The sequence below is a fragment of the Antennarius striatus genome, chromosome 17, assembly GCF_040054535.1.
Source record: "Antennarius striatus isolate MH-2024 chromosome 17, ASM4005453v1, whole genome shotgun sequence".
NCBI classification, from domain to species: Eukaryota; Metazoa; Chordata; class Actinopteri; order Lophiiformes; family Antennariidae; genus Antennarius; species Antennarius striatus.
Window position 1 is genome coordinate 7,794,689 of NC_090792.1, and position 26,291 is coordinate 7,820,979.

Below are 26,291 nucleotides of genomic sequence, written 5' to 3' on the forward strand. Positions count from 1 at the left end.
TTAATCATGGTACTTAATTGTATCTTTCTCGGTCTGTTGATTGCTATTCACTTACTCACTTCACCTGTAATAAGAACAATGTTGTTTCAGTTGTAAAAGTATTCCATCAAATATGCTGTAAGACGACTGCAACTTCAAAGGAGGAGGCCGTTAAAGACCTGGGAGCAGCAGGAGACACAGGTTTCTGCTCAGCTCACTCCTCATCCTGGAATATCAACACATTATTGAATAATTCCGGACATTCTTGACCAACAGCAGAGACAACACAGCCACTGCAGCACTTACCGGAGACATGTTGTTGCTGCTACTGTCACTGAGTGCTTGCAATCTATTTTAATCTGTTTTCAATCTATTTTGTTTATTAAAAGGACCCTGATTGAAATATTGCTAAGTTGTGTACAGATTTGTACAGACGTGGGTATTTTATTTTTATAGATGAAGCTACTTTTGTCAGTTTACTAAACTTACGTGAGTAGGGCATGAATTTCACCCGTGTAGTGTTGTGTCAGATTGGATATAGTTGTGCTTTACGCACTCAAAAAGACGACTGTAACTTGTGACAGTGAATGTCACGTTAACTGTAAAAAATATTTCTCTTGAAATAAATCAAAACAATCCAAAGTTTGACCAAACATAATAAGAATTAGAAATAATAATTTAATGGAGGTAATACATTTTCAGATTCTTCAAACACTTAACATTTGTATTCTTCCTTCTTGCAGTTATTAGATCAGAAACAAATCAAATGATTTATGCTGTATTCTTATCGTATGGTTTCACATAATGGAGTGTGCTGTTGTAGCTCTCTTTGCATGCTCTCATAATGCTGTTGGGTCAGCGTTTCACACACAAACACGTGTTGCCATCATGAATACCCTGTGTGCAGACATGCACTGACAGAGGCTCACAGAAGATGTGAGGCTCCATTCACAAAAATGGCTCCTTGACCACAAAGCACACCCAGTGGACCGTCTCTCCAGTCCATGCCCAAAAATGTTTGATCGATGCTGCTATTTGCTGTCAAGTTACATGTTTCTCACAGAAGTGAATCTTTGAATGTCAAACTGGAAATGAATCTGCCCATTCCTGTCTCCTGATGAAGGATATAATTTGCATTGGTGAAGGGTAGGTTGGAGCCAGTGAGCGAGTAGGCACAGGGCCATCACTCTGCAGCTGCCCACTCTGTGCACTCTTTGATAGGAAGAAAGCTGGGGCTCGCTGTTGCAGACACACACACACACACACACACACACACACACACACACACACACACACGCGCGCGCGTGCAAGGACTTGGACTTCACTTCACGGTGTTTGAGTATACTCTCATTCATCCAGGTCACAGTTAATCCCCACAGGTTCATCAAAAGCTGCACTTCTTTCTAAGATTTATCACTGCTTTCTTCTTTACAGTACAAGCTCAAAATACCTGAAAGTCCACATTAGGTACATATAGAGTGTATTGCGTTGTGTTTTAATGTATGTTTACTCTATAGCTTAAGCTTAAAGATCATTACAGTCAGTTACAGTAAACAAAAAAAAATCCTCACTGGTGACAGAAAAGGAAGGATTCCAATGAGGTTCGCTGTTGTGTTCAGCTAGGATTTTTCACAACACCACCCTCAATGATTTCTCGTAGTACCCTCTTCGTTTCATCTGTGTCTGTGAAATCTTAAAAAATTTGCACAAATACAGATGAAATGAATGAACACAGAAAATTGAAGAATGTCTGTACCCCTATCCATCTTTACCTTTGAGCATTAATGAGCCTGAACATGTCATAATCATGTGTCTCACCCCGTTGTGTCGGCAGCTTGGTGGTGGAGCACCCTCAAGTACTAGGGAGGGAACGCCCCTCATACTGACACTTTCATTAAAACACACACACACACACACACACACACACACACACACACACACACACACACACACACACACACACACACACACCAGTTATATAGGTACAGTATTGTTTAATCAGCTCAACAGACATGGAGGTCTTAACGGTTACTCTTTTATATTGTGTTTGTCTGATAAAGATAGCAGTCACACCTGTTCTTTATGTACACCCTACACTGACACACACACGCAACACACACACACACACACACACACACACACACACACACACACACACACACACACACACACACGCACACACACACACACACACACACACACACACACACACACACACACACACACACACACACACACACACAGTAGTACAGTAGATAAATGCTTGTTTCTGTACATTGGGTCAAAATGCTCTAGTGACCGTCGAGCTGTGGCAGAGTGATCCAAAGTCCATTTTCCACCTGATGTTCTATATTCGACTTCTATCTTTTTGTGCGTTCAGGTTTAGATGAAAATCTCCAGCAGTACGTTTGCAACTTTGAGCGGGAGAAGATCAGTGGGGAGCAGCTGCTGAAGATCACTCATCAGGACCTGGAGGAGCTTGGTGTGGCCCGGATTGGACACCAGGAGCTGGTGCTGGAGGCTGTGGATCTGCTCTGTGCTCTGGTCAGTGTTCAAATACTGGAGTACAGTATCAGGGATGAAATAAGCAAAATTGTGATTATGAGCTGTAACGAAATATTCAAAAAAAATTATTTTGGTTCAGCTGTCAATGTTTGTGTTCTCTAAAAATCAAGCTGTGATTTCTGGTCAGGCAGCAAAGTGTCACATAATTGGCTCATCAGTCATGACACAGTTCAGTGACTTGCGGAGCAACCAAAACATGTGAAGCAGCCCCAGGACATCAGGGAACAGCAGTGTATCTCAGAGGGGAGGAGATAAGAGAGAGGGCCTTGGGCTTTTTTTTTTTTTCTTTTTCAAATTGAAGTTCTGTGAGATCATTGGAGGCAGTTAAAAGGTAAACATGGAAACAATTGACAGTTTGATCTGCTTGGTAGATAAGATGAAGGCGTTCACACCACTCTCCCTTTCATGACAAATGTCCTTCACACACAAAGTACTATTTTCCTTCAGGGAAAAAGTATAGTCCTGCAGCTCACCTGAGCCATCTTGCTTGGTTCATTTTCAGAGTCCAAGTTTCGTTGTTGTTAGTCACTCTGGGGGCAAACCAGCTGTCCCTCTGTATGACAGTATGTCATCAGCAGCTCTGACAACAAAAATGTTCCTGCCTTTTAGTTGAGCATGAAAATAGCGACAAAAGCTGTCCACACTCTGACTGAAAGAGAACCAGGTTTTCCAGCAGATGGGTTGGATTTGGAGTTTTATCACTTCCTGTGTCATAAACACCACAGACCGTTTTCCTTACATTTTGTCAGCATTTCCATGTTGAGTCGCTCTTGAAATATTGAAAGAAACATACAAATTAATCTTCTTTCCCAGTTGAGGCTAATGTGTTTGGATTGTGTGGCTACTTTGTCCATCAGTACGCTAAACCTGGATTGGTTTTACTAGCATCCTGTATGAAGCAGGTATATGGGAGCTGTGTGACATCTGTGGTTGGCGAACAACTCATCAACTCGGCCTGATTCTAATTTTGTGGCCGATTTTTTGTTTGGAGTTCCACTATATCGAAAAGAAATGATAATGATATAATTATATCAAATTATATAGTGCATGCTGCCATCCATTTTTTTTGTAGGTTTATCCATCATAGAATATATACACCAGATGCAACATCATGTGGCTCATGACTTCTTTTAGTATTGCGGTAATCAGGCACAGATTTTTGCTCACCCCTCGAACCTCGACATCAAGGGCCTGAAATCTCAAGTCATTTTCCTCTACAGCAGCACCATAAATCTACCCTCAGATCCTTAACATTGCATGTGAACTTCATTCTCTCATCCAAATGTGCTGTTACTTTATAATACCATGTTCGCTTGGCTGAATGCACCACGTATCCCTAAACAATTTAGGAAGGCTTTAGTAAGATAATTTAGACCAGAGATGCAAGACTTACTAGCCAAGCACTTTTTGCTTTATTTTTATCGGTTAGGGGTTTCCTTATTAAGAACAAGACTTTGGCTTTCCATGTGTCCCTTGAGAGGAAATGAGGCCCCCAATTCAATTAGCTGTAACTGAAGCAAGGTCATTGCTACCGACAGGAACACAGGCCACCAGCACCCAAAACTCCCACATGCTCTCACTCTCCACGCACCCACTTTCCTTCTTTTTGTTTACTGTTAAGTCAGATTATTCCAGTTGAAGCAGTCATTCATCTGTGGGGTGCTTTTCTGCTTGGATTTGCGCTTGGAATTTCAAATATTTAAACATGCACACACATGCTGAAGGATTCAACTTTTGATGACCTTTAATATATATCACAGATCTCTGATGCCCTGTTAACAGTTTCAAACTTAAATCCTGATGACTGATGGCCTAACATAAAGCCCCGTGGCCCTTCAGGAAACATTCATACTTCTCTCCTACCTTGAAGCGATCACCAATGAATGGCTGTCCAGGGAGGAAGACAGACCATTTCAGTTAATTTCGCTGGACATCTCTTAGCCACGATGTCCCGTGCAGAGTTAATGGTGAAACCCAGCACTTCTTTATTTATTCCCAGACCCCACTGACCCACTCAAAGACCAGTGACGGATGACATTCACACATGCATTAGCTTTTCCTGCAGCCATTAAGTATACGGCATGTGGCAGATCTGTTCTCATCATGAGCTGAGGAGCTGCTGTTAATGTATTTCACTGTTGCCTAGTTGTCCTAACCGAAGGCTTAATGTAACTTAACCTCAGATTGCATATTGTGGAAACAGACACAAAGTGTCTGCCTAATTTGAAGGAATCTTTCATTTCTAGCCAAGTGAGATGGATGTAGCACCTGTGGTGAGGACAGTAAGCACTGCATTGTCACAGCCCTTCTCTATTTCCCTTTGCAGCCATGAGAGCAAAGTACATATTTAAGAGAACCTGACAGAAGCCTAAACCAAAAACCATCTGCCTTCTTGACTCTACATAACTGAATTTTTCTTTCTACAAAGGCAGTGAAGGATGTGTTATGAGAATGAAAAATTGTGTTTGACTGCAGTCAAAGGTTCTGCTCAGACTTGGCTTTTAGCTGCTTGTGTGAGACAAAAATTCACCGGACATCTGTGCACCCTTTAGAGCTACTGTGACTGTGCGATTACCCAGATAATTAAAAAGGCAGGGCAGGCGTTGGATCTGGAGAAAGCTCACGCCGCCTTTATGATACTTAAACTGTTAAATGGATAATTGAGAAACCACATCATCCAGTAAGTCCTCTTTTTTCTTTATTGTCCTGGAGCCTTTGCTTACCGTTGGTGTTCCAACAACTCATGTCATGACAGGTGTACCATGGGTGTGTTTAGCGACAGCAGCTGTTGGAGTAATTGGCCCAGTGATTCTTTTGGGATTGATACGAGTGAAAGAACTTGTTTTATTAGTCCATGCTGTAGAAAGTCAGCGGAACAAAAATAGACAGGAACCACTTCCAGATCTCCATCATTTTCCAAGCCTGTTCTCTTTTATTCCGTGCACTACATATTTAGCTACTGGCACTAACATACACCAGTATTGCTGGCAGCGATGCAACAGTATGTAAGCTGATATTCATTATGGCAGGAGCCAGACAAGACTTTCACTGCTTACCTTCAGCCAAAACGGTATACAAAACCAATTCATTCAATCAAAACATTGTAAACACAAGCTCGAGAATATTTGACATGTGACCATGCTCAATTTCAGACGCACGCTTTACTCTCCAAGAAAAAACCCACAATGTTGCAGTTCTTAACCCTGCAGTAGTTCAGTTCATAGCCCATCCCGTGGTGTACTCAGTGAACCTGCAAGACACAAAGCTCAAGTGCTTTGTAAATAACTTATAAATCAGAGGAATGAAAAAGCCGGAAGAAAACCAGGCATGAGAATGCAAACTTTGCTCTGCTTGATAGGAATCAGCTGATGGGACGGACCCACCCTCCTCACACAACCTGGAACAAACTGAGAGGCTGGAGGGTGAATTCCATCCCCGAATCTGTCCCCAAACTAGTGCACGCAATTTAAATTTTTAATAAAGTGATCAAAGCCTCTATTGTGCATGAGACAAAATGCTTCCCGTGGAATATGAATCAACTTTTGTTAGAATTATTAAAATGTGTTCTCCAGTCATGATGGAGGGATTTTTTTGAATTTTGCCTTGACCCTTTGATAATTAAGTTGTTCATTCATTTATGGTTTCAGAACTACGGAGTCGAGACAGACAACTTGAAGAGTCTGATAGTGAGGATGAGAGCCGCCACCAACAGTCTGCACATGTCCACGTCCGACCGTAGGAAAAGCCCGGTGTACGATGGCAGTAACTCACGCAAGCCACCCAATGACTTCCTCACCTCTGTGGTGGAGCTGATCGGTGCTGCGAAGAGCCTCCTGGCGTGGCTCGACAGGTGACGACACTTTCTGATCAACACATGCATGTGTGCTTGGAAACAAATTATGTTGTCTACTCACACGGATGTGGAGAGAGTTAGATCTTAGATGTTAGACGATATATTGAAGGACTCTTTGGCAGTTTTAGGTGGCATATGTTTGAGAAGAGGAGATACACAAGGAGATACAGACACCAGAACAGTCACATTCTTGAGCGACAACCAATCCTAAAATGTCCACTACACCACTCCACACCTCAGTATAGATCAGCTAAGCTGTATTTCATAGGATTAGATTGTGCCTGCCTAAAAATGTGGTCACTGGTCTGGAAACATGTTTGGAGATAAATGCCAAATATATCGTAATCTTTGATATGGAAGTAATGTGGTGATATAGTTTGAGGGAGTTAACAAGATGGTTCCTAATATTCCTAATATCCCTATCCCTTGTTGTCTTCCTGCAGGACACCACTGACAGGAATCAGTGACTTCACAGCCACCAAGAACAAGATCATACAGCTATGTCTGGACCTCACCACCACAGTACAACAGGTCTGTACTCTCGCTATCCTAACAGCACAAGTGTAGCTAGCCCCTGGGAAACACACAAAACTCAGACGGGAGCTTTTTCCACTGAGCACATACCAGCCTGAGGGCACAGACACGAAGGACAGAAAATTGGAGAAGAGCGTTATGGGAAATGTGGTATGGCAGCCATTTCAGCTTGAAGCCCTCAGTCTGAGCATGTTATTGAAAATGCTGATGTTTTTCTTGGGATCTCTTTCCTCCCATGCTGGCTAATGAGGAGCCCCCATAGAGTGGGACATTTAATGGTAAACGTCGCTTTTTTGTTTTCCAGTTTCATAAAACCCAGCGATGCACTTATAAAAATGCGGTTGCCAACACTCCCCAGGCTGTCATCCTCCCCCAGCCATGTGGTTCCTGTTTCTGCTTCTTTAAGATACTCGCAGTGGGAGACCAAACCGTCTGGAAGTACTTCCTGTGTGCAGGTTTAATGAAGGAGGCAGTCCATGTGACTGCCAAATAGATGGCTAACTGCAAAAGCAGAGCATCAGGAAACATCCACTGTGTTTTGCCACATTTTGCAGACTATTACTCCAACATTGCATCATGATTCAATTTGCGTTGGTTCTGTTAGTTTCTGACAGGGTGGTCATAGATATGTCTGAAAGAAAGGAAGCTAGTGAAAGGTGTTTTCTTACAGGATTACAGCCATTACCCCAATGTCCAATTGGTTCTCACTAAAGGGTTTGACTTCAGCAGAACCCGGTAAGCGACTGGTTTCACACTGCTAGTGAAAGTGGCGGCTGAAACTGCAGGTGTCATTTTTAGAGGGTTATTGCATCAAAATAAATTCCTTTCCCAGAGTGCCCATTTCCTCGCCAGAGTCTGGGATTTCAGCACCTCTGGTGATTTACTGTGGGTGTATTGGTCATGGTCATTCAGGAGAAATGGGGGGGGGGGTACGTTTCCCACACTGCCATGTGGTGTGGAGTGGTTGTGGTGTAGAATAAACTCCTGGTAGGTGCTGAAAGAGTCCTGTAAGGCAGCAAAGATCAGTTCTCTCCAAGAAGCAGACGAGGAGGGTATTTTGTGCCTCCGTATCAGCTTGGAGAAACATATGCAGTTGCAGAAAAATCGTTTCATTTCCTCATCATAACATAATTTAAGCATCTCAGCTGTTACCACTTGACTCATTTTGTTTTGTGGAGGCCAGACGTTGTACCACTAGTTAATAAAATATCTGCACAGTGGACTACTAGTGATAGGTTTTATGATGGGGGAAGACATCCTTAGATTTGCCTTGCTCTTTCATGAACTCCTGCCAAGAAATGTGTCTGAATGAAGCCTGTGTTTATGCACACAATGGGACACGGCCATAAAACAGTGAACACATCACCCATCTTGGCTGACCCATCATTCTTTTTCAAAGAACGCATTTTTTCTAATTCCCCGTGGCTTCTCACTGAACTGTCAGACTCAGAGATTGTTTTTCCACTTTATTTTTGGTGTGTGTGTGTGTTGGGAGGGGGGTTATTCTGGTGTGCAGGCCAAACACTGAACTTGTGTCCAATCAAATGATGTGTAGATTCTGTATAAAAAAAAGAGGGTATAAGAATCATAGGTATACATTTATTTTAGTCTGGGAGTCTTTGTCTCTTCTGTGTAGAGGCAGTCACGTTGTGCCAGCACTCCTCTCTCTGCCGCTTCATTGCAGTGCTAATCCACCGGTGGTAGATCAAAGAGCAGCACAGTCATCTGACCCACACCGCCTGTGAAATCATGTCCACAATGAAAACAAGTAATGAGGGATCAGTAAACCACAGTTTTGTCCCTCCTACTCTCACAGGGTCAGCTATTATCTGGCATCAGCCTGCTCCTAAACTTGTTTTCGTCAGAGATACGGGTTTTATTAGGATGAGACGGGAGCCTTTGTGATATTGCATTCACATGATTCGATGCTAATATTATGAAGAAAGAGAAACTTTCAGTAGATGTTAAAGTTTTAGGGGAGACATGCCAAATCGTATCAGCAGCACATAATGATGCTGTTTTGTTTCAAGACCCCTCTGTGGCAAAATCTGTGTTTTCAGCTCATCTCTCTCGACCCAGTGAGCAATGTATCCGCCCAAAGATGGGCCAGACTCAAAAAAGGAATATGCAGTTTTTATGCAAGCACGGCCAGACTCCCTCTGAAACCACTGTATGCTCTTGGCTGACTTTAGCAAACACATCATATGGAAACATTATTTTTGAACCGATAAACTGTGTGTCAGATGAAACCTGTTATTATTGTTTTTTCTTTTCTCTAGCTAATGTTTATATTTGCTTTTCATTTTTTTTCTACCAAGTCAGGGAAATGTGGCAAAGACACACTTACAGTTGTGTTCAAAATAATAGCAGTCCAACATGAATAACCTGTTTTTGGTACAAATTATGTTACTGCATGGCAAATAATTTACCAGTTGCTGTAGTGGGGTCATAGAAAACCAACAGAGCCAACAGTCATGATATGTTTGCTCCTGAGTCTGTGTTAAAAAAAAAATAGCAGTGTGGAGTTCAATTAGTGAAGTCATTCAATCTGTGAAAAAACAGGTGTCAATCAGGTGGCCCTTATTTAAGGATGAAGCCAGCACATGTTGCTCATGCTCATTTCTCTCTGAAAACTTGAGAAAAATCGGTCGTTCCAGATATTGTTCAGAAGAAAAATGTACTTTGATTGAAATGTACTTTGATTGATTAATGAAGGGAAAACGTATAAAGAAGTGCAGAAAATGATGGGCTGCTCGGCTAAAATGATCTCCAATGCTTTAAAATGGAAAGCAAAACCAGAGAGACGTGGAAGAAAACGGAAGACTACCATTTGAATGGATCGAAGAATAGCCAGAATGGTGAAAACTCAGCCAATGATCAGCTCCAGGATGATCAAAGACAGTCAGAAGTTACCTGTGAGTATTGTGACAATTAGGAGACACCTGTGTGAAGCTAATCTATCAGCAAGAAGCCCCCCGCAAAGTCCCACTGTAAAAAAAAAGACATGTGCTGAAGAGGATACAATTTGCCAAAGAACACATTGGCTGGCCAAAAGAGAAATGGAGAAACATTTTGTGGACGGATGAGAGTAAGATTGTTCTCTTTGGGTCTAAGGGCCGCAAACAGTTTGTCAGTCGACCCCCAAACACTATTCAAGCCACAGTACACTCTGAAGACAGTGAAGCATGGTGGTGCAAGCATCATGATATGGGGATGTTTCTCTTACTATGGTGTCGGGTCTATTTATTGCATACCAGGGATCATGGAGCAGTTTGGATACATCAAAATACTTGGAGAGGTCATGTTGCCTTATGCTGAATAGGAAATGCCCTTGAAATGTGTGTTTCAACAAGACAACGACCCCAAACACACCAGTAAGCGAGCAGCTTCTTGGTTCCAGACCAACAAAATTAAAGTCATGGAGTGGCCAGCCCAATCCCTGGACCTTAATCTGATAGAAAACTTGTGGAGTGACATAAAAAATGCAGTTTCTGAGGCAAAACCAAGAAATGCAGAGGCAATATGGAACATTGTCAAATCATCCTGGGCTGGAATACCTGTTCACAGATTACAGAAGTTGGTCGACTCCATGCAACACAGATGTGAAGCGGTTCTCAGAAACAGTGGCTATACAACTAAATATTAGTTTAGTGATTCATAGGAATTCTGAATCCTGGATATTTTTGAGTTTATACAGTAAATATTTGAGTTTGTAAAGTAAAATGCAGACACTGCTATTTTTTGAACAGCCCGATGTTCATTTTCTTCATTTTCTGTAAAGTAATTAAAGAATTTGTTTTTTTCTTCATGTTTTGATTTAGAATATAATGTGCAGTGTTCCCAATGCATGCAAATAAAAACCATTATAAGGATTTTGGGCTTTTCTCAAATTTTTTAAACAGACTGCTATTATTTTGAACACAACTGTACATAGTCTTTACTGAGTGGCTAGGGAAACAGGACAGACCTGCCACACGTTGGAAATCATTTTCAGGGAGCAGTGGACAAAGTCCGCTTTGATGTGACACCGTCGCTCATGGCTGCAGACGGTCCCTAAAAAAATTACACTAGTGCAACCAAATCAGCTGAGCGCATTTCAAAACATGTGCTCCCCTTGAGCCCAGTGGAATGTGCAAGTTATGGAAAAATGGAACAACTTGCATGACCCCCCCCCCCACACACACACCAATCTCTGTCTCCACAATAGATTTAAAAGCAGAACAACAGAGCTGGCTTTGTGTGCAGCACATGCCTCTGCTTGTCACTAATACTAAGAGGGCCACAGTGTAGGTTTCCCTTTGTTGACTCCTTAAGCTCTCCAGACACAAGAGACTCGTCGATCTAGATGTTATGCCCAGTGTTAACAGAAGCATGTCACCTGTGTTTTGATCAGCGGGGCGCTTCTAACACTGACAGCTCTATAAACAGGCAGCCTCCACCCCCCCTGCCAAACCGGGGACCCACTGACCACCAACAACACAGTTGTCAGGAAGGCTGTTGTCTCAGCTGTGTCTAGTCCAGCTGCAATCTATGACTGCTGAATTGGGAGGGGATGGCAGACCAGCTCCCAGCTGACTTGGCAGATTTTGTTGGTTTCTTCCCAAACAACCTGGGTACAGAAACCGTGTCCTCAAACCTCCACTGACTGAAATGCTCTCGACTTACAGAAGCAGAAATGCATCCAGACATGAGAAAGTCAAAGGCACGACTTTCTGAACATCTTTAAATGTTTGTTACAGTTTTTTCCTGCCATGTTTCTATTTGAGTGTTGCTGTGGTGTAAAAAGAACCACACAGACGTTTTTAAATGTGTAGCTTCCCTCAAATTAAACCTGATAGGTGATTATTTGTGGCTGTTTTCCATTTTTTCGCTCTATTATGTTCACCTCATCCCTATATTTTCTCTCTCTCCCTCTCTCTCTGGCCATTGAGTAATCTCTTCTTGTTCAAGTAGTTTACAGCTCACACACCTAACCTGTCATCAACGTTTTCTTCTTTCCTCGTGGCAGGACTGCAGTGTGTTTGAGATGGAAGAGAAGATCCTGGAAGTTGTAAGTTTTGTGCATCCCTTCTTTGTTTCTCATGCTGTAAACTAAACAAGACCCAGAAGTCCTCTACAGGACTTAAAGGGTCAAAGGTGTTTTTTTTTAGATTCATGTCTTTTCACACAGAGATTACTCGACATGCTTATAGCAGAAAGAACAGTGTATGAAAGAGGGCTAGTCTATAGGATCGCCAGCAGTGGGGGGTGGCCCCAATACGACCCTCTCATCAATCAGTGCTTCCTGTCTCTGACATTCTCCAGGCCCCTTTGGCTAATACTGAGCTTCCTCTTGTGCTCTATCTTTCCCTCAGTAAAACCAGTTGAAATTTACATTACAGCTGAGCACCCCCCCCCCCGCCTACCTTTTTTTGCGTTTCTTTGCTCTTGCCTGTGTCTTATATGTTGTCTCCACATTTTTCCCGTCTTGTTTTTCTGTTTCTGCTGCATTTAGTTTTCTTATTTCTCCCGAGTTCATTTCAATATCTTATTTCTTCCTGAGCACAACGCTGAATTAAAGTGAATGTAGTACGTTCAAAACAAAAAGTGTTCCATGTTCCAGAGAGGAGCTATCACAGACACTCTAATGGGGACACATGACAGTTTCTCTCCTGAAACAAACAGGAAGGGTGGTGCACACTGGGCTGAGCTGAGTATTGTGTGTGTGCACTTAACTTCTGGTTAATAGCACACTAATGGTCTCTTTTAGCCCACTGAGCCTTGAACTAAACATGAGCAGAATCACATATATGTACACAGGGGTAAGACTCCGATAACAGATAAGGTCTTTGTGTCCTGAGTAGCAGTGCAGCCTGACTCATTCTAAGCTGAAAAATACACAAGGTGTCCACTGGTTATTAGAGACACAACACACCATTGAAGCACCATTGTCTTTGTTTCTTGCGTATTTCACTTTATCATTGATGCATTTTGTTTTCCAATTTTCCTCTGAAGTCCAAAATTTTGAACACCATCTGCGATCAGACCATGAGAACCACCTCTGACCCCCTGATGAGCCAGTCAACCTGTCTGGAAGAAGTCCAGCTGACCAACATCAAACCAGGAGAGGGTCTGGTAAGGAATGCCAGTGGATTGTCTTTATCTTAGTTTCTAAATCTTCTAAAGATTCTAAATCTGTCATGTGGGTTCGAGTTCATGCTGTGTGTGTTAATTTGTGATCCTTTCCTTAAAACCATTCACAATTTAATATTTTTGTCCTAGGGGATGTACATCAAATCTACCTATGATGGATTACATGTCATCACTGGAACCACAGAGCATGTAAGTATGATGTCATGTTGAACACAGGAAGATGTTGAGCTATTCCCCATGCTGGGGTCATGTGACTGTACAGTGACAGACGCTGGTTGTTGTCTAGGATGAAACAGTTTACCATTTGCATTGCTGCTCATCAAATGTCCTCCCAGATACAGTTTTCCTTTATGACTGCCATTTTTGCCGCTCTTTTTTTGAGAAGACTCCTTATATTTGTTGAAAGAAACACTCCTCTTCATTCTTCTCCCTCTGTGTGGAGGACACATTGACTTCTCTAAAGGAGTCAAAAGCAATGCTCATTCATAAAACTAGTCTGTTAAACCAGTAAATATCACAAGCGGCCTCCACAAGTAGCAGCCCTACCTTACCTCACACTGAGACAAACAGTTAGTGACTAACACCAGAGTCACTGCCACAGTGTGATCAGAATCTGAATCATCAGGGTTAAATTGCAAGTCAATCCTGTTTAACATCCGTGTGACATCAAAAACAACTGATGCTGTCATCAATACATACGGAGACTGCTTGTGTTTTTTCTCATAGTTTTAACTGGAAGTGTTTTGCTAGATATCTTTCTTTTGAATGCAGATATTAAAAGGCAGTCAAGCTAAAAGTGGCTCCAATGTTTCCTGATTCAACTTTTACGTTTGCTTTTCTTCGACAGTCACCTGCAGACCTGACAAGGAAGATCCATGCTGGTGATGAAGTGATCCAGGTTAACCAGCAGACAGTAGTAAGAACCTGTTCTCCTCCTGAGTCTCTTGTGTTCGTTTCTCTACTTAAGTTCGGTCATATTCAGAGTTTTTTCTTTTTCCTGTCACCCAGGTGGGCTGGCAGCTTAAAAACCTGGTCATCAAACTGAGGGAGGATCCCAAAGGGGTGGTCCTCCTCCTAAAGAAGAGGCCGACAGGCACAACAGGTTTCACCCCCGCCCCACTCAAGAACATGCGCTGGAAGCCCCCGGTACCTCAGGTAGGTGAACACAAGTACCCTTCATCATTGAAGAAACACAAACGCCTGTGTGTTTGGTTGATGTCGACCAATTGTCAGAGATAATCAGCTTTTAAAGGAGCTGGTTTCAAAGCAACAAGTTTGGGCAAGTTTAACACAACCTCTGACAAAGCTGTCATCTGAATTATACACAACATCCCAGGCAAACACAGTCCCATGATGTCATTCAGTGGGGGGAGTAAGCCTGCCTGATGCTTTGAGTACCTGGTTTTCACCCGAATGTTATCATTAAAAAGGAGACAGTGCCAATTCATGTTGTATCAGTTAACTCAAGAGAAGTCCCTCCAAGTTTTTACTGTTCAGAGAAAGAGCAAGGGGAATGGGTAAGTATTGCACTAAAATGATTATGTGGATTTAATTTAAATTTCTGTTCACCCTCATCTGAGCACATTAGCTTAACTTAGCTTTGAAGCACATCTCCGCAGCTGAGTCCGCTTTAACGGAGAGGGAGACAATGAGCCTGTTGTAAACCACGACAACCCAATTTCAAGCTCTAGAACCGTCTTGTCACACAGAGACTGTTTTATAGCCAGAGAAGGCAAGATGAGACGATACCAGATAAGAGAGAGCTTCTCAAAACAACAAAGGGCCTCTCAACACAAAGACATGACTTGTTGACATGATCCACCAGCATTATGTTTTAACACATCAGGCATATCTCCTTTGGTCTGAGATTGTACGGCTCCAGAGGGAAAAATTAAATGCCCTCATCTAAGAGCGAATGAAGGTTTCTTTGTAACACTGTGTAATCTGTGCAGTCCTCAGATTTAAAAAAAAAGTTGTGATAAAGTGGAAATGATAAACGTGAACAGAATGAGGTTGTCTCTTTTATTCAAATCATTGTCATCATCTCATCGTCATCTTTTTGCAGTCAAAATGTTTTCTTTCTATGAAACAGGTGTTTGAACTAGCACAACCGTCCCCATTTCCTTATGCTATACCTGGTTGAAATGCTGTATCAAATTCTGACTAAAAGTTAAGTATGATCCCCTGTCGTGAATACGATAACGAGGGAGATAATGGTTGTCTCCCTGTCAGGTTTAATAACCAGATTATGACTCATAAACTGTCTAAAACGTCCAAGTGCGGATGTGGTGCCTTTTGATATGAAGACATGTTTGTTCTTATAATTTTTTTCTGTCTCACCAACTACAATGACTTGAGAGGCATTCTAGTGGTTGCTTTTGTTTCCACAGCAGAGTTTCAAAAAATGTTCTATCAGTCAGAATTTGGTTCAGCTTAGGATATTTAATAGGTTACAGTCTTTGTTTTTCTCATAAATGTTTTGAGATTTCCCATTTTCTCAGATGAAAATAACAAGTCTTTCAAATAAGCAGAGACAAAAGAATTGTCCTATGATTGTCTTCAAAAGAACGCTTGGTTTTACATGCTGGGTATTTTAGGCTTGTTACATCCCGCGAAGATGTGATGTATTGTAATTGCCATTGTTTGTGTGTTCCTCCGTCCATCCACCAAATATCTTTACAATAGAAATAGATAGAAAGATGAAAGAAAAAACACGTTAGTCGGGTCGTAAAGGGGATGAAAATGAGATGATGACCTTGACCTTGAGAAAAGTAGGTCATGATCAGATTTCAACTTTTGTACACTCAGGAACCAGATAAGATGGAAAGATGAGAGAGAAGGCCAGTGTAAGACCATAAATCAAAGCACTAGCTTAGATCTATGGTCTGAGATATTTTCTATCCTGAGATATTTTTGCACATATCTCAGGAACTGGATAAGATAGAAAGATAAACAAAAGGCTTTATATTCAGGGAGGCAGGGGATGAAAATTCAATCACAACCTTGACCTTGAAAAACTAGGTCAAGTTCACATTTTCATTTTTATACCTTTTTAGGTACACATCTCTGAAATCTCGTGAAAAATAGTATGCACCTGTTGGATCATGGGTCTTTTATTAAATAACCCTGACCTATGGAAGTAGATCAGTGTAAAATCAGGGGTGTCGCGGGATGTTGCAGTCTCTGGCTGTCTAGTTAATACTTAGAAACATTAATAAAATTCCTTCATGTACTTTTGATGTTTTCAGTTGTCGTATAGGATTAGCAAATTATCAATCTTCTGTTTTAGTTGCAGTTTATTAAATCGTGGTATTGTATTCGACCCATTGGTGCTGCAATATTTTTTAAAAGGTGGGGAATAAATCAAGACATGCCAGATTGAATGTTTATTTTGTGATTAATCCATTGCATCCTCTACACTGTAATATCAGACACAGTTTTGGTCTGATGAGGACGGTAGTGATTAAGAGTCGAACATGCAGTCAAGGACAGAATGTTGTTGAGTGTTGGGAAACATAACTGTGGTAAATGAGTACAGTTAAAGTACATGTCTCATGAGCTATTTTGGACTTCATTTCCAGTTTTTCCATACCTCAAACTGGGAGGTTTATACTCAAAGAGATGCACACAAGCACCACGTCTCGCCACATGTGGTAAACTCCACCTATTCAGCAGCAAGACATATTTAGATTTTATGTAGGATTTGGCAGAAACTGAAAGCAAGAACTTTGTTTTCACAAATAAACTGATATATTGTATGCATATAAGGATATGAAGCATATGTGAGATAACAGAAAACACACTTTCACTTTGAATTAATAGTACTAATGAAGTGTGTTTCCTCCTACAGAATAACTCCTCCTTGATCAGCGCCCAGTCTCCCTGTGGTTCCGCCAACGGGTCAACCAAGAAGGAAAAGCCGGCTATCCTGGACTTGTACATACCTCCTCCTCCTCCAGTTCCATACACACCACGGTGAGCCTTCACATATCATTTGCTGTACTTTCTATTTTCTATGGTGTAGTTTATTTTTAATTGACTTTAAATAAAATCATGAGCGTGAAGCTGAAGACAGGAAGCTCAGATATCCAGAGGGAGAGACTGTATGTCTTCTTGCAGCGAGTGATCTAGCCAACCTTTGCCACATTTCCTGTCCCAGACCCAGGATCAGCCTAATGCCCTCACCCCCTACTGAACATCCTGTTCTGCTTGTCTTTAGCCCTCTTTGCCCCCAATAGTACCACTGTAGTCTGATGCAGCAGTTGGGTTTATCTCTGACCACCAGGATGGTAGCAGAATGTGTTTAAATTCATTTATGTTCATTTGAGTTTGTAACCTTGTATTTATTGCTGGAATGTGGGTTAACACTTTAAATTTTAGTGTGTCGTGTTGTAAGAAATTAATGTTTCTCCACACAGAGAGGTGAGAACAGGCACCTCCAGCATCAGTAAAAGACCAAAGGGCTCTGAGTCACCCAACTCCTACCTCGACCAGGAGAGCAGGAGACGCTGTACGATCGGCGATTATGACAAGCTGAACGTAGGTTGTCCCATCGAGGCCAACGTGATTCAGCCTAGAATGAGGGAACACAAGCCTTCATGTGGTCAGTAATTTCTCTTTTGGGGAGATAACATTGTATAAACACCCCACCAACAGATATTGAAAAATTCTGACTTTAAGGGGATGCATTTAAAACAGAATTATTTATATATCTAGGGAAGCCCCGGCCTCTCTCCATGCCCGCAGACACCTGTCTTGGAGTGATGGATCCCTTCGCTAAGCCCTGGGCACAGGGAAGGAAAGGTGTGTATCATGTTGAAACGTTCCTTATTAGAGGACATCTTTATGGTTTGACAAAGATATTTTTTCCTATTCTTCATCAGTTACGCTCCAAACTGATTCAGGTCTAGCTAATCAAGAGTGTGTGCATGTCTGTACATTCTCATGCAGTCTGTGAGATTACATTCAATCATTCAGATCCAATCTACAGCACTGAGATAAAGAGAGTAGCAATGTTCATGCTATTCCTATTGAAGGAAGAATCCAAAAATATACAGACCCACAGTGGATATGTGAAAACTCACATGAATTGAGAGCTGTTAGCTTCGTTGAGTTGCAAGAATTGGATAATGTTCGTGGTCTGAGACCACGTATGAAAGTGACTCAGATCTGATGTGAAAAGACCAGATTTGTGCCACATTTATGAAAAAAAAAGGTCTGAATTGATCACGTTTGCCTGGAAGTGTAGCATATCCTTTTAATGAAGTCCTCATTCCACTTTAGGTGAAGATCTTCTGTACAGATACCTGAGCAATGAGAGGATCCCTACCATTGCTGAGGAGGTCCCCTCAGTGTCTCCGCCCTACAGGCCTGCAGGGGAACGCCATCTCATCAGGGTGGACCATGTCAGGGGCAGCCGCTACTACTCCAACTCAGACCTCCACAACAGCGCCACCATACCCTACCAGCAGGACATGAGAAAGGCCCCCGTAGCCCCCACCTCCAAGCGCACAACGGCAGAACGCTCACTACTGGTCAGTTGGATCACGCGGCTTAAGCTATTGACTCACTGACGATGCGCTTCCTGTCCGGGGCTTCTGTTCCTGTCTTGTGTCCTTCCTCAGTGCCTTTGATTTTTAACGTCCAGCTGTTTTTTTGGCAGCTTTGGGCTTTCTCACACTCCTCTGTCCCCCAACCTCCATGTTTCTGTGGTGTTACTGCTACTACCAACTACTACTCCTCAACCAAACCTGCTTTCGTAGTTGTAGCTACATCACCTCATCACCCCTTTAACACTGGCCCCAAACCTCATCTTTGACTACAAGCCCCATCTCTGCCTGAAGAGGATACAGCGTGTTCAGATTTAGAACCCTCTGCCTTTTTGTTCTGCCTCTGGACTCCTCTGTACACGTTAAGTATATGCTTCAGATCGGATGCTCTGTGGTACCATCACCTCTGAAACCTGCCTGATAATCACTTCAGATATTTGCTTATTTTGATGTTTATTGGAAAAAGTAAGTTATAAGAAATATAACCAAGTGAATCAAGCAGCATATCTTGTTAGTGAAACTTTTGGCTTTACTCTACATGTTACTCTTTTGTTTTTCAAAATTCACTTCTGTGATAGTTACTTTACCGTCTACCAAAGTTGCCTCTTGTAAGCTATGCATATATTTCAGAGAGATTTTTATCGTCGCTTAAGCTGACGAATGCTGCAATGTTAGCAAAAGGATGTCTATATCTTGTCACTAGCAAATGTTTGTGCTGGTTGTTAAGCTATGCACTCTACTCAGCTAATTTGTATATCCTCTGCTTCAGTTTACTCTGCAGTTACCCACCTAAAGGGCCTATGCACACAGCTGGTTGACTATAATAGATGGTCTTTCTGAAACAGTGTTTTGAAACAATCTTTTAGGACAGTATTAACAGAGAAAATACAGGGAAGACATGTCTGTTGTTGTTTTTATCTGCCTTTTGTAAATTTTGAATAGCATTTTATTAAAAATGCAGTTCATGTCAGTGATCTTTTGTATTGTCTTTATTTTACCATTGGTTGTGGAATTATTACTTAATGTGAAACCGCAGTATAATTTAAGACATGGGATGCCGTTTCTTTCCAGACTGTTGCTTTAGTTTCAGTTTACAATTAGAAAAATTCCAACATTTATCATAACAGTGTCAGGGAAGGGCGGCTTTTGTCATGATTAACCTCCACGTGCTTGTCGACCGGCTTTCTAAGCTGCTTTGACCTTCAAAGTGGACCCCGTCTCTGTTTTTAAGCATGCTGTGAAATGAGATGCCTTATGTCAAGTCACCTTTTCCTTGCATCTGACGATGCTTTTGTAACCGTTTCCCTCTATGATGAACTTAAAATTCCAGCTGGGACACCATATGGTCAAAGCAAGTTTTCCATCAGGGGATCTTATTCCTGCACATATGTTGCCTTTTAAACATTTAAAACCCCTATTGGGGTTACCTTGCCTGACAGATTTTTGCCCTTTTCATTGATCTGAAGAAGGTTTTTTTTTTCTTTTTCGGGAAAGATCTGCATTTTTCATAAAGCGACCCAAGTTCCGATTGAGACGACAGCCTTCCACTCTTTTGCTAATTGCCTGCCTGTCTTTCTCTTTGCATGACTTAACTGATCAAGGTGGTCCTTTTATCTCCTCACTTTTTCTTCCCTGTGTTTTGCTCTGCCCAAGCTTGCCAATCTAGAGTTGCCTGTGGCCCTCACTAATTTGCACTTTCTGAAATCCTGCGGTCTGCCCCAGTGTTACCTTCTGTCTGTTTAACCTGCTGCTAAGTTTGCACTAACATGTTACGCCTGCACATCCCGATAGTGACGTGGGGAATTCATTAGTCTTACGTTTTGAGTGCCTAATATTAACTGTTCTCAAATCACACAGACAGGCACGTATGAACGTAACAATTGTCGTTGTACGATTCATTTTTGGTCTGGAGATGAATTATATTCCTACAATTAGCAAAAAAAAACCAAACAAACTTGGAATCTAGACAGAAGGACACATCCAGTTGATTTAATGTAGTTCTGTGGGATAGAAGTTATTGCATTAAATATGACCAAACACTGCTCTATGTTGGATGCTTACTGTAAGCAGAAACAACAACCAGACCTTAAAATGAGTGATTGACAAATGGAGCCAGACTTTCAGAGCACCTCTATCACAGCAGCTTTCTCATCTCCAACTTGCGTTAACACGAGAATCTTTATGCATCACAGGGACCTGACTGGCACTCTAGCAGTGACTTCCTGAACCGGTGAGTTCCTCACTCTCTCCAAAACACACACACACACACAAACATGATCCATAGGCCCAATAAGAAACATAAGGGCATGGTGGGTCTGTGTTTTAAAGAGGGAGCGATGGTCGTTAATGCTGTGGAATTTTTTTAAAACAGTGGGACAGTGGGTGGGCTGCTTTTATTACTGGGAAAATATACTCTGGATGGTCGGGCTGAGGTGATGTAGGGAGACAAATGGAGAGACCTGGAGGGTAAGAGCGATGAAGGTTCTGGTGTTAGTCTGATTGTTGGGTGGTTAGTTGTCATAATCGAATTGTGTTTATTGGGAGCTGCAACGTTTTGCGTGGAAATTCTCCCTCCTACACAGATTTGGACAAAATATCACTGCTGTGCTTATGTTCAGCAACACAAAAGTAAGAATATTAGTGTTTTCTAAGAAATTATGATCGCTGAGAATTCAAACACTCTCCTGCATGTCTTACACACACACACACACACACACACACACACACACACACACACACACACACACACACACACACACACACACACACACTCGTCCGTCGTTCGTCATATGTCTAGAAATGTCACTGTTATGACAAATCATGCTTGCAGCTATGACTAAATCCATCCCACTGCAAAATATAGCAGCATCTGAGGGTTGCTGCTCGTCTTCCTCCGCTGATGTGGCCCCTTTACGTACTTCCTCTGGTCTTGACGTAAGGCCTGAGGAGGTGTGACTTCCCATATTAACGCTGTGATTGATGACTAATCACCTTGCGCCACTCCCCCATCTTCCACGCTAGTGCTATTCTAAGACCTGTAGGCCTACGCATCGCTGACGTTGCCCCACACGCTCGATCAAAACACATTACTCACATTTAAAATAGATAGAAATAGATGCCGTAATAAGTCATGCAGATAAGCAGCTGACTCATCATCGGTGAGAGTCATACGTGTAACTCAGATGCAGCAATGGGATGGCTGCCATTGGATTTAATCAAGTGCCATAATAATTTGGTATTGTTAATTCTTAAAACAAACCAGATTTTCCATCTGACAAAGTACAAACCATGATGGTGGATTAATTTTATTCTTGTGTCATCTGTCAAATCATCAACTTGGACTCCAATGGGGCCCATTCTGTGTCGGTGGGAGAGCAGAGCATGTAGTACTTGAAGTTGCACAATCATCAACATGCCCTTTTGCAAACTAGCAATTTACAGAGGAGACAAAGATGTGAAAATTTAGGGATGACAGGAGGAGAGTGCAGAAAATGTTCGCATTCAAAAGGCAGGAAAAATGAGCCAGAGACAATTTCGTGCCATCAAATTGCAGGGTGGGGCCCATTTGAGTTACAGCAGGCATTTTGAGCATTGAGAACAGGTTTTCTGTCTCCTCATGCTGCCGTGGCTGTTGGCCAACTGTCTTATCGCAGCCGCTAGTACAACAAGTTAATGCTAACTCTTAAGCAGTCTCCTTGGGATATGTTTTGTTCAGGCCATATCAAAGGGAGCCATTAGGACGCAGATAAAGCTAATGAGTGTTAAAAAAAAATCAGCTTTGAAGCAAATACATGTTGAAGATTTTGAAGGAGCCACCTTTATGTGAAGCTTCTTGGAGTTCAGGACTGCTGTAAAGTGAACGTCAGCTTTAGTGGTCTGTTGCTGACTTTTATTGTCTCTCGCAGGTATAATCAACCACAAATGCGATCCTGGTCCTTCTCTCAAGCAGTAAGTATATTATTGTGGGTCAGTCTGTCTAAATGTAAGTGTGTCAGTCCCGCTGATCTATTTGTGGTCATTTGAGCTATATGTATGTGCATTTTTTTATGCACGGGAATGACTGACTCACTCAACAATGTGAGGAATGCCACTGGCCTCATTCTCGGTCAGAGGATATGAAGCTGAACGCCTCAATTACAGGCCCTAAACATTTCAAATACAGATAAGACACTTTCCCCTTTGTTCGCTATCAAATATAAACCACTTGACAATGACGCAGTGATGCCAATCATGTGAGACGTGTTCCTTGAGGACCTGGCCTCCGACATTATTTTCTTGTTTTAACTACTCCAACAAATGCTTTCAGAAGTCATCTGACTTTGCTTTGGGCTTTGTACAATACAGCAAAAATCAGCATTCTGTCCTGCAAATAGATTAAATGCTATGCATTATACCTAAACGTGAGCACGTGACATTTAGTTCAAACACAGCTGCACAGCTGCTAGCGTGGCTAAGATCTCTTTTCAAATGGAAAGAATTCCGTACGCAAGGATATAGTGAAGAAGGGTGAACTCAGAGTTTTTACTTTGTTTTCGCACACACATAGACACACACACAAACGCACACACACACAGGCTGCGTACATCAAGCTGCCGATGCACTTCTGATTTGCTTGAAATAACTTTTACTCTACAGTTAATCTCTATTTGATAGAGGACGACCATGGAAGAATTAGTGTATTTTATTCCTTTGGATTTCATTGAAATTTATATCAATATAATTTCTTCAGCTAAAATGACTCAGCGAGCACATGCAGCAAAATCTAAATTGAGGCGTGAGCAGTGCCAAGACAACTGGTGAGTGGCACCCAGCAGTAAGCGTGGGCATGCAGAGCAACTGAGCAAGCTGGGATTGATATCATTTCCAGGCCTGGTCCCTTCGCCTTTGCTCTGTGTGAGATTCTCTTGCTAAATAATAGCCACTTTGTCCCTCCCTCATTTCTCCCCCCTGACACACACACACACACACACACACACACACACACACACACACACACAGCGTTTCTGGGCTGGAGGAGGGGGTGCCTTTGCTAAATGCCGTGACAATGCTCAGCATGGATCGTGATGGGAGATTGAGTGCCACAATGGTGTGACCAATCCTCATTCCTGAGAATCCTTCAGGCCTTTGACATTAGTCGAGGGCCAGATTACCTCACTTCCACCCAAACACAACTTCAGTGAAATTCCCCTTTAAATCACCCTAAAGTGGCATGCTGAGACGTATTCCCCATCACAGAAATGAGAGGAGTGTAAATTGTGTGGAAATCTTTTCTTTAATTCAACACATTTAATTGAAATGTCAAAGGTGGGATGAGGAAGTTACTTGATATGGATGGGAAAGTGAGAAAGATAGGGTGACAAATGGGAGGGGAAGCTACTGTTTGAGAATGTCTGAGATACAGAAGGGAGGGGATCTCTTCATACTCACTTCTTTCCACTGACTGCACTACAATGATAAGTGGAAAGGGAGAGAAGACCTCTGTCTATTCAAGCAGACTTACAATGGGCAGTTTCCTTTATCACCACGAAAGTCCAAAATTCTGCAGAGAAATTGCTCAAGCAGTAATGTTGTGTCTACAAACCCACGAAGACAGTGAAGTGTTCTGACTCCCAGAGCTAGAGGTGGACCGCAGCATGAAAACACTCCTGTCTGAAACACTTCTTCTGTCTTATTAATTTATTATTCTAGTATTAACTGTTTTGTCGCACTCCTCCTGTTGGGTTCAGACCTCACACTCTCTTCACACTGGTAAACTACGACTTTGGAGTAACTTGTGATGTAGGTGGATCTATGTGTTGAGTAGAGTCAACTGGTAAACTCACAGTTATTCAATAAATCCAAATCCAGGTAATTGAAGTGTTAATATTTATGTCAAGGTGATGATATTTTAGAGTTACACATAAGATTCTTTAGAAAAAGATCAGTCAAGTGTAAACAAACAGAATCAGCCCCTTGGAAGTGTTCCTTGAGTTATATCCTCTGACACATCCTCACATCCTCTGTATCACATTTCAAATTAAACAAGTTTTAACAAAAATCAATAAAAACAAATGAATTTAGTGGAAAGCTTTACTGCAATAAATCAAGTTCTGTGACTGGAGTTACGGTGTCTGATTTCATAAAACTTTTGGATTGACATTATACTATTCCAGAACACAAGTAAACATTAGTAATATTAAATATTAATATGTTAAAATATGAATATTTACATTATACAATACAAATACAGGTTTTATGTTTAGAATCAGATTCCTTTATTAATCCTCAAGGGGGAAATTGCTTATTGATTGCTTGATGCCACACTAACATTATGTTTGCTTAAAATTTTTAATGATTTAATTCGTTTCAATTTTTATCTAGCGTTACCCGTTACCTGTGTCTCATTAAAAATATGCATTAGAACCTGACCGGGGAGAGATAATATTGTTCGGTGGCTCCGGTGAAGGTAACAAAGCGGTACCTGGCGACACCTGGTGGCCACAATTGAGAATTGCAAATATTTCTCGACTAAATTACACCTCAGATTTTGAGCGACAATGGAACAATACCTCGAAAGTCGTTTCTACACCAAGTGAAAAATTCCCCGCGCAGCTGTCGCCCCTTCAGGCGGGCTGTTACCTCTTTGGTACGAAGAAAGGCTCCAGCACCCAAACCACCTGCGCTCAGGTGAAGCCAGTCGACCCGTCGTTCAGTTTGTCCTTTGTCTCTTTCCGTCATGTTCGCGAAGGTTTGATCAGGATATGAGCACAGCGTTCGGCACAAGTTACCATCGGTGAGGTATCCGTGACAGGTGCAGTAAAAAAAATAAAAATAAAAAATCAAGTATTTAACATTGTGTGAAGATCGTGGAATTGTTTCCCACACCTGGAAACCTGTTTGGCTCCCTGTACGAGACGCCAAGCTGCAGGCTCTCTGGGGTAAACTGGGGTAATTGTTCATAGACGTCATTAAAATGTAGTTTGAAGCCTTGAATTATAAATCATTTACATATTTCCTGATTGAATATCAACACGTGTGTCAGCTTTTCTGAATATATGAATGAACCTACATTTTTATAAACATTTGAAGTCACAACACGTGACGTTTCACAAACGCGAACTCTCCACTGTTCCATGAAGTCACGTTAATGCTGTGGCTTCTGTGGTGGATCATGTCAGTTGACTCGGCCTATGAACCATTGATATTGTGCAAGACACACACACACACACACACACACACACACACACACACACACACACACACACACACACACACACACACATAGATAGATTCACAGATGTATTGTTCAGATGAGTGCTGTCGTTGCTTTTGGATTAACAGGTGCTGCTGATATTTAAGGTGTTTAGAGAACCAGGTAGGAGTGTTGGTTTTCTTTTCTGGGTGTTTTAGGTTATCCAAAGCTGTTTAAGTCATTCCACTGGACTTTAACAAAGTTCTTGTAGATGTTTCGTCTCTCATCCAAGAGACTTCTTCAGTTCTTCAGTTCCAGAACTGTGGATCCACTGTCAGTCCAGTGGATTGACTTAAATAGCTTTGGATAATCATGACCTGGATAAATGAGAACCTACACGGACATTGTGTTTTAGGTTGTTATTATAAATTGAATTTGAACCACAATGATCCTGATACCAGTTTTACACGTTCATTTGAGAAGGTGTAACATCAAAGTTATGATTAAA

General features: G+C 41.8%; 1 protein-coding gene across 1 annotated transcript in view; it reads left to right on the plus strand.

Moving 5' to 3' along the window:
• LOC137610654 (connector enhancer of kinase suppressor of ras 3-like) overlaps window positions 1-26,291 on the plus strand; it is a 47,583-nt gene that overhangs the window by 14,941 nt on the left and 6,351 nt on the right. Inside the window, exons 2-15 of the mRNA XM_068338376.1 lie at window positions 2,360-2,523; window positions 6,192-6,394; window positions 6,841-6,928; window positions 11,940-11,981; window positions 12,926-13,045; window positions 13,193-13,252; window positions 13,911-13,979; window positions 14,072-14,218; window positions 16,914-17,038; window positions 17,482-17,666; window positions 17,780-17,866; window positions 18,347-18,597; window positions 20,805-20,842; window positions 22,518-22,560. Of these exons, the coding sequence (XP_068194477.1) occupies window positions 2,360-2,523; window positions 6,192-6,394; window positions 6,841-6,928; window positions 11,940-11,981; window positions 12,926-13,045; window positions 13,193-13,252; window positions 13,911-13,979; window positions 14,072-14,218; window positions 16,914-17,038; window positions 17,482-17,666; window positions 17,780-17,866; window positions 18,347-18,597; window positions 20,805-20,842; window positions 22,518-22,560 (1,622 nt within the window). The remainder of the gene's footprint in view (window positions 1-2,359; window positions 2,524-6,191; window positions 6,395-6,840; window positions 6,929-11,939; window positions 11,982-12,925; window positions 13,046-13,192; window positions 13,253-13,910; window positions 13,980-14,071; window positions 14,219-16,913; window positions 17,039-17,481; window positions 17,667-17,779; window positions 17,867-18,346; window positions 18,598-20,804; window positions 20,843-22,517; window positions 22,561-26,291) is intronic.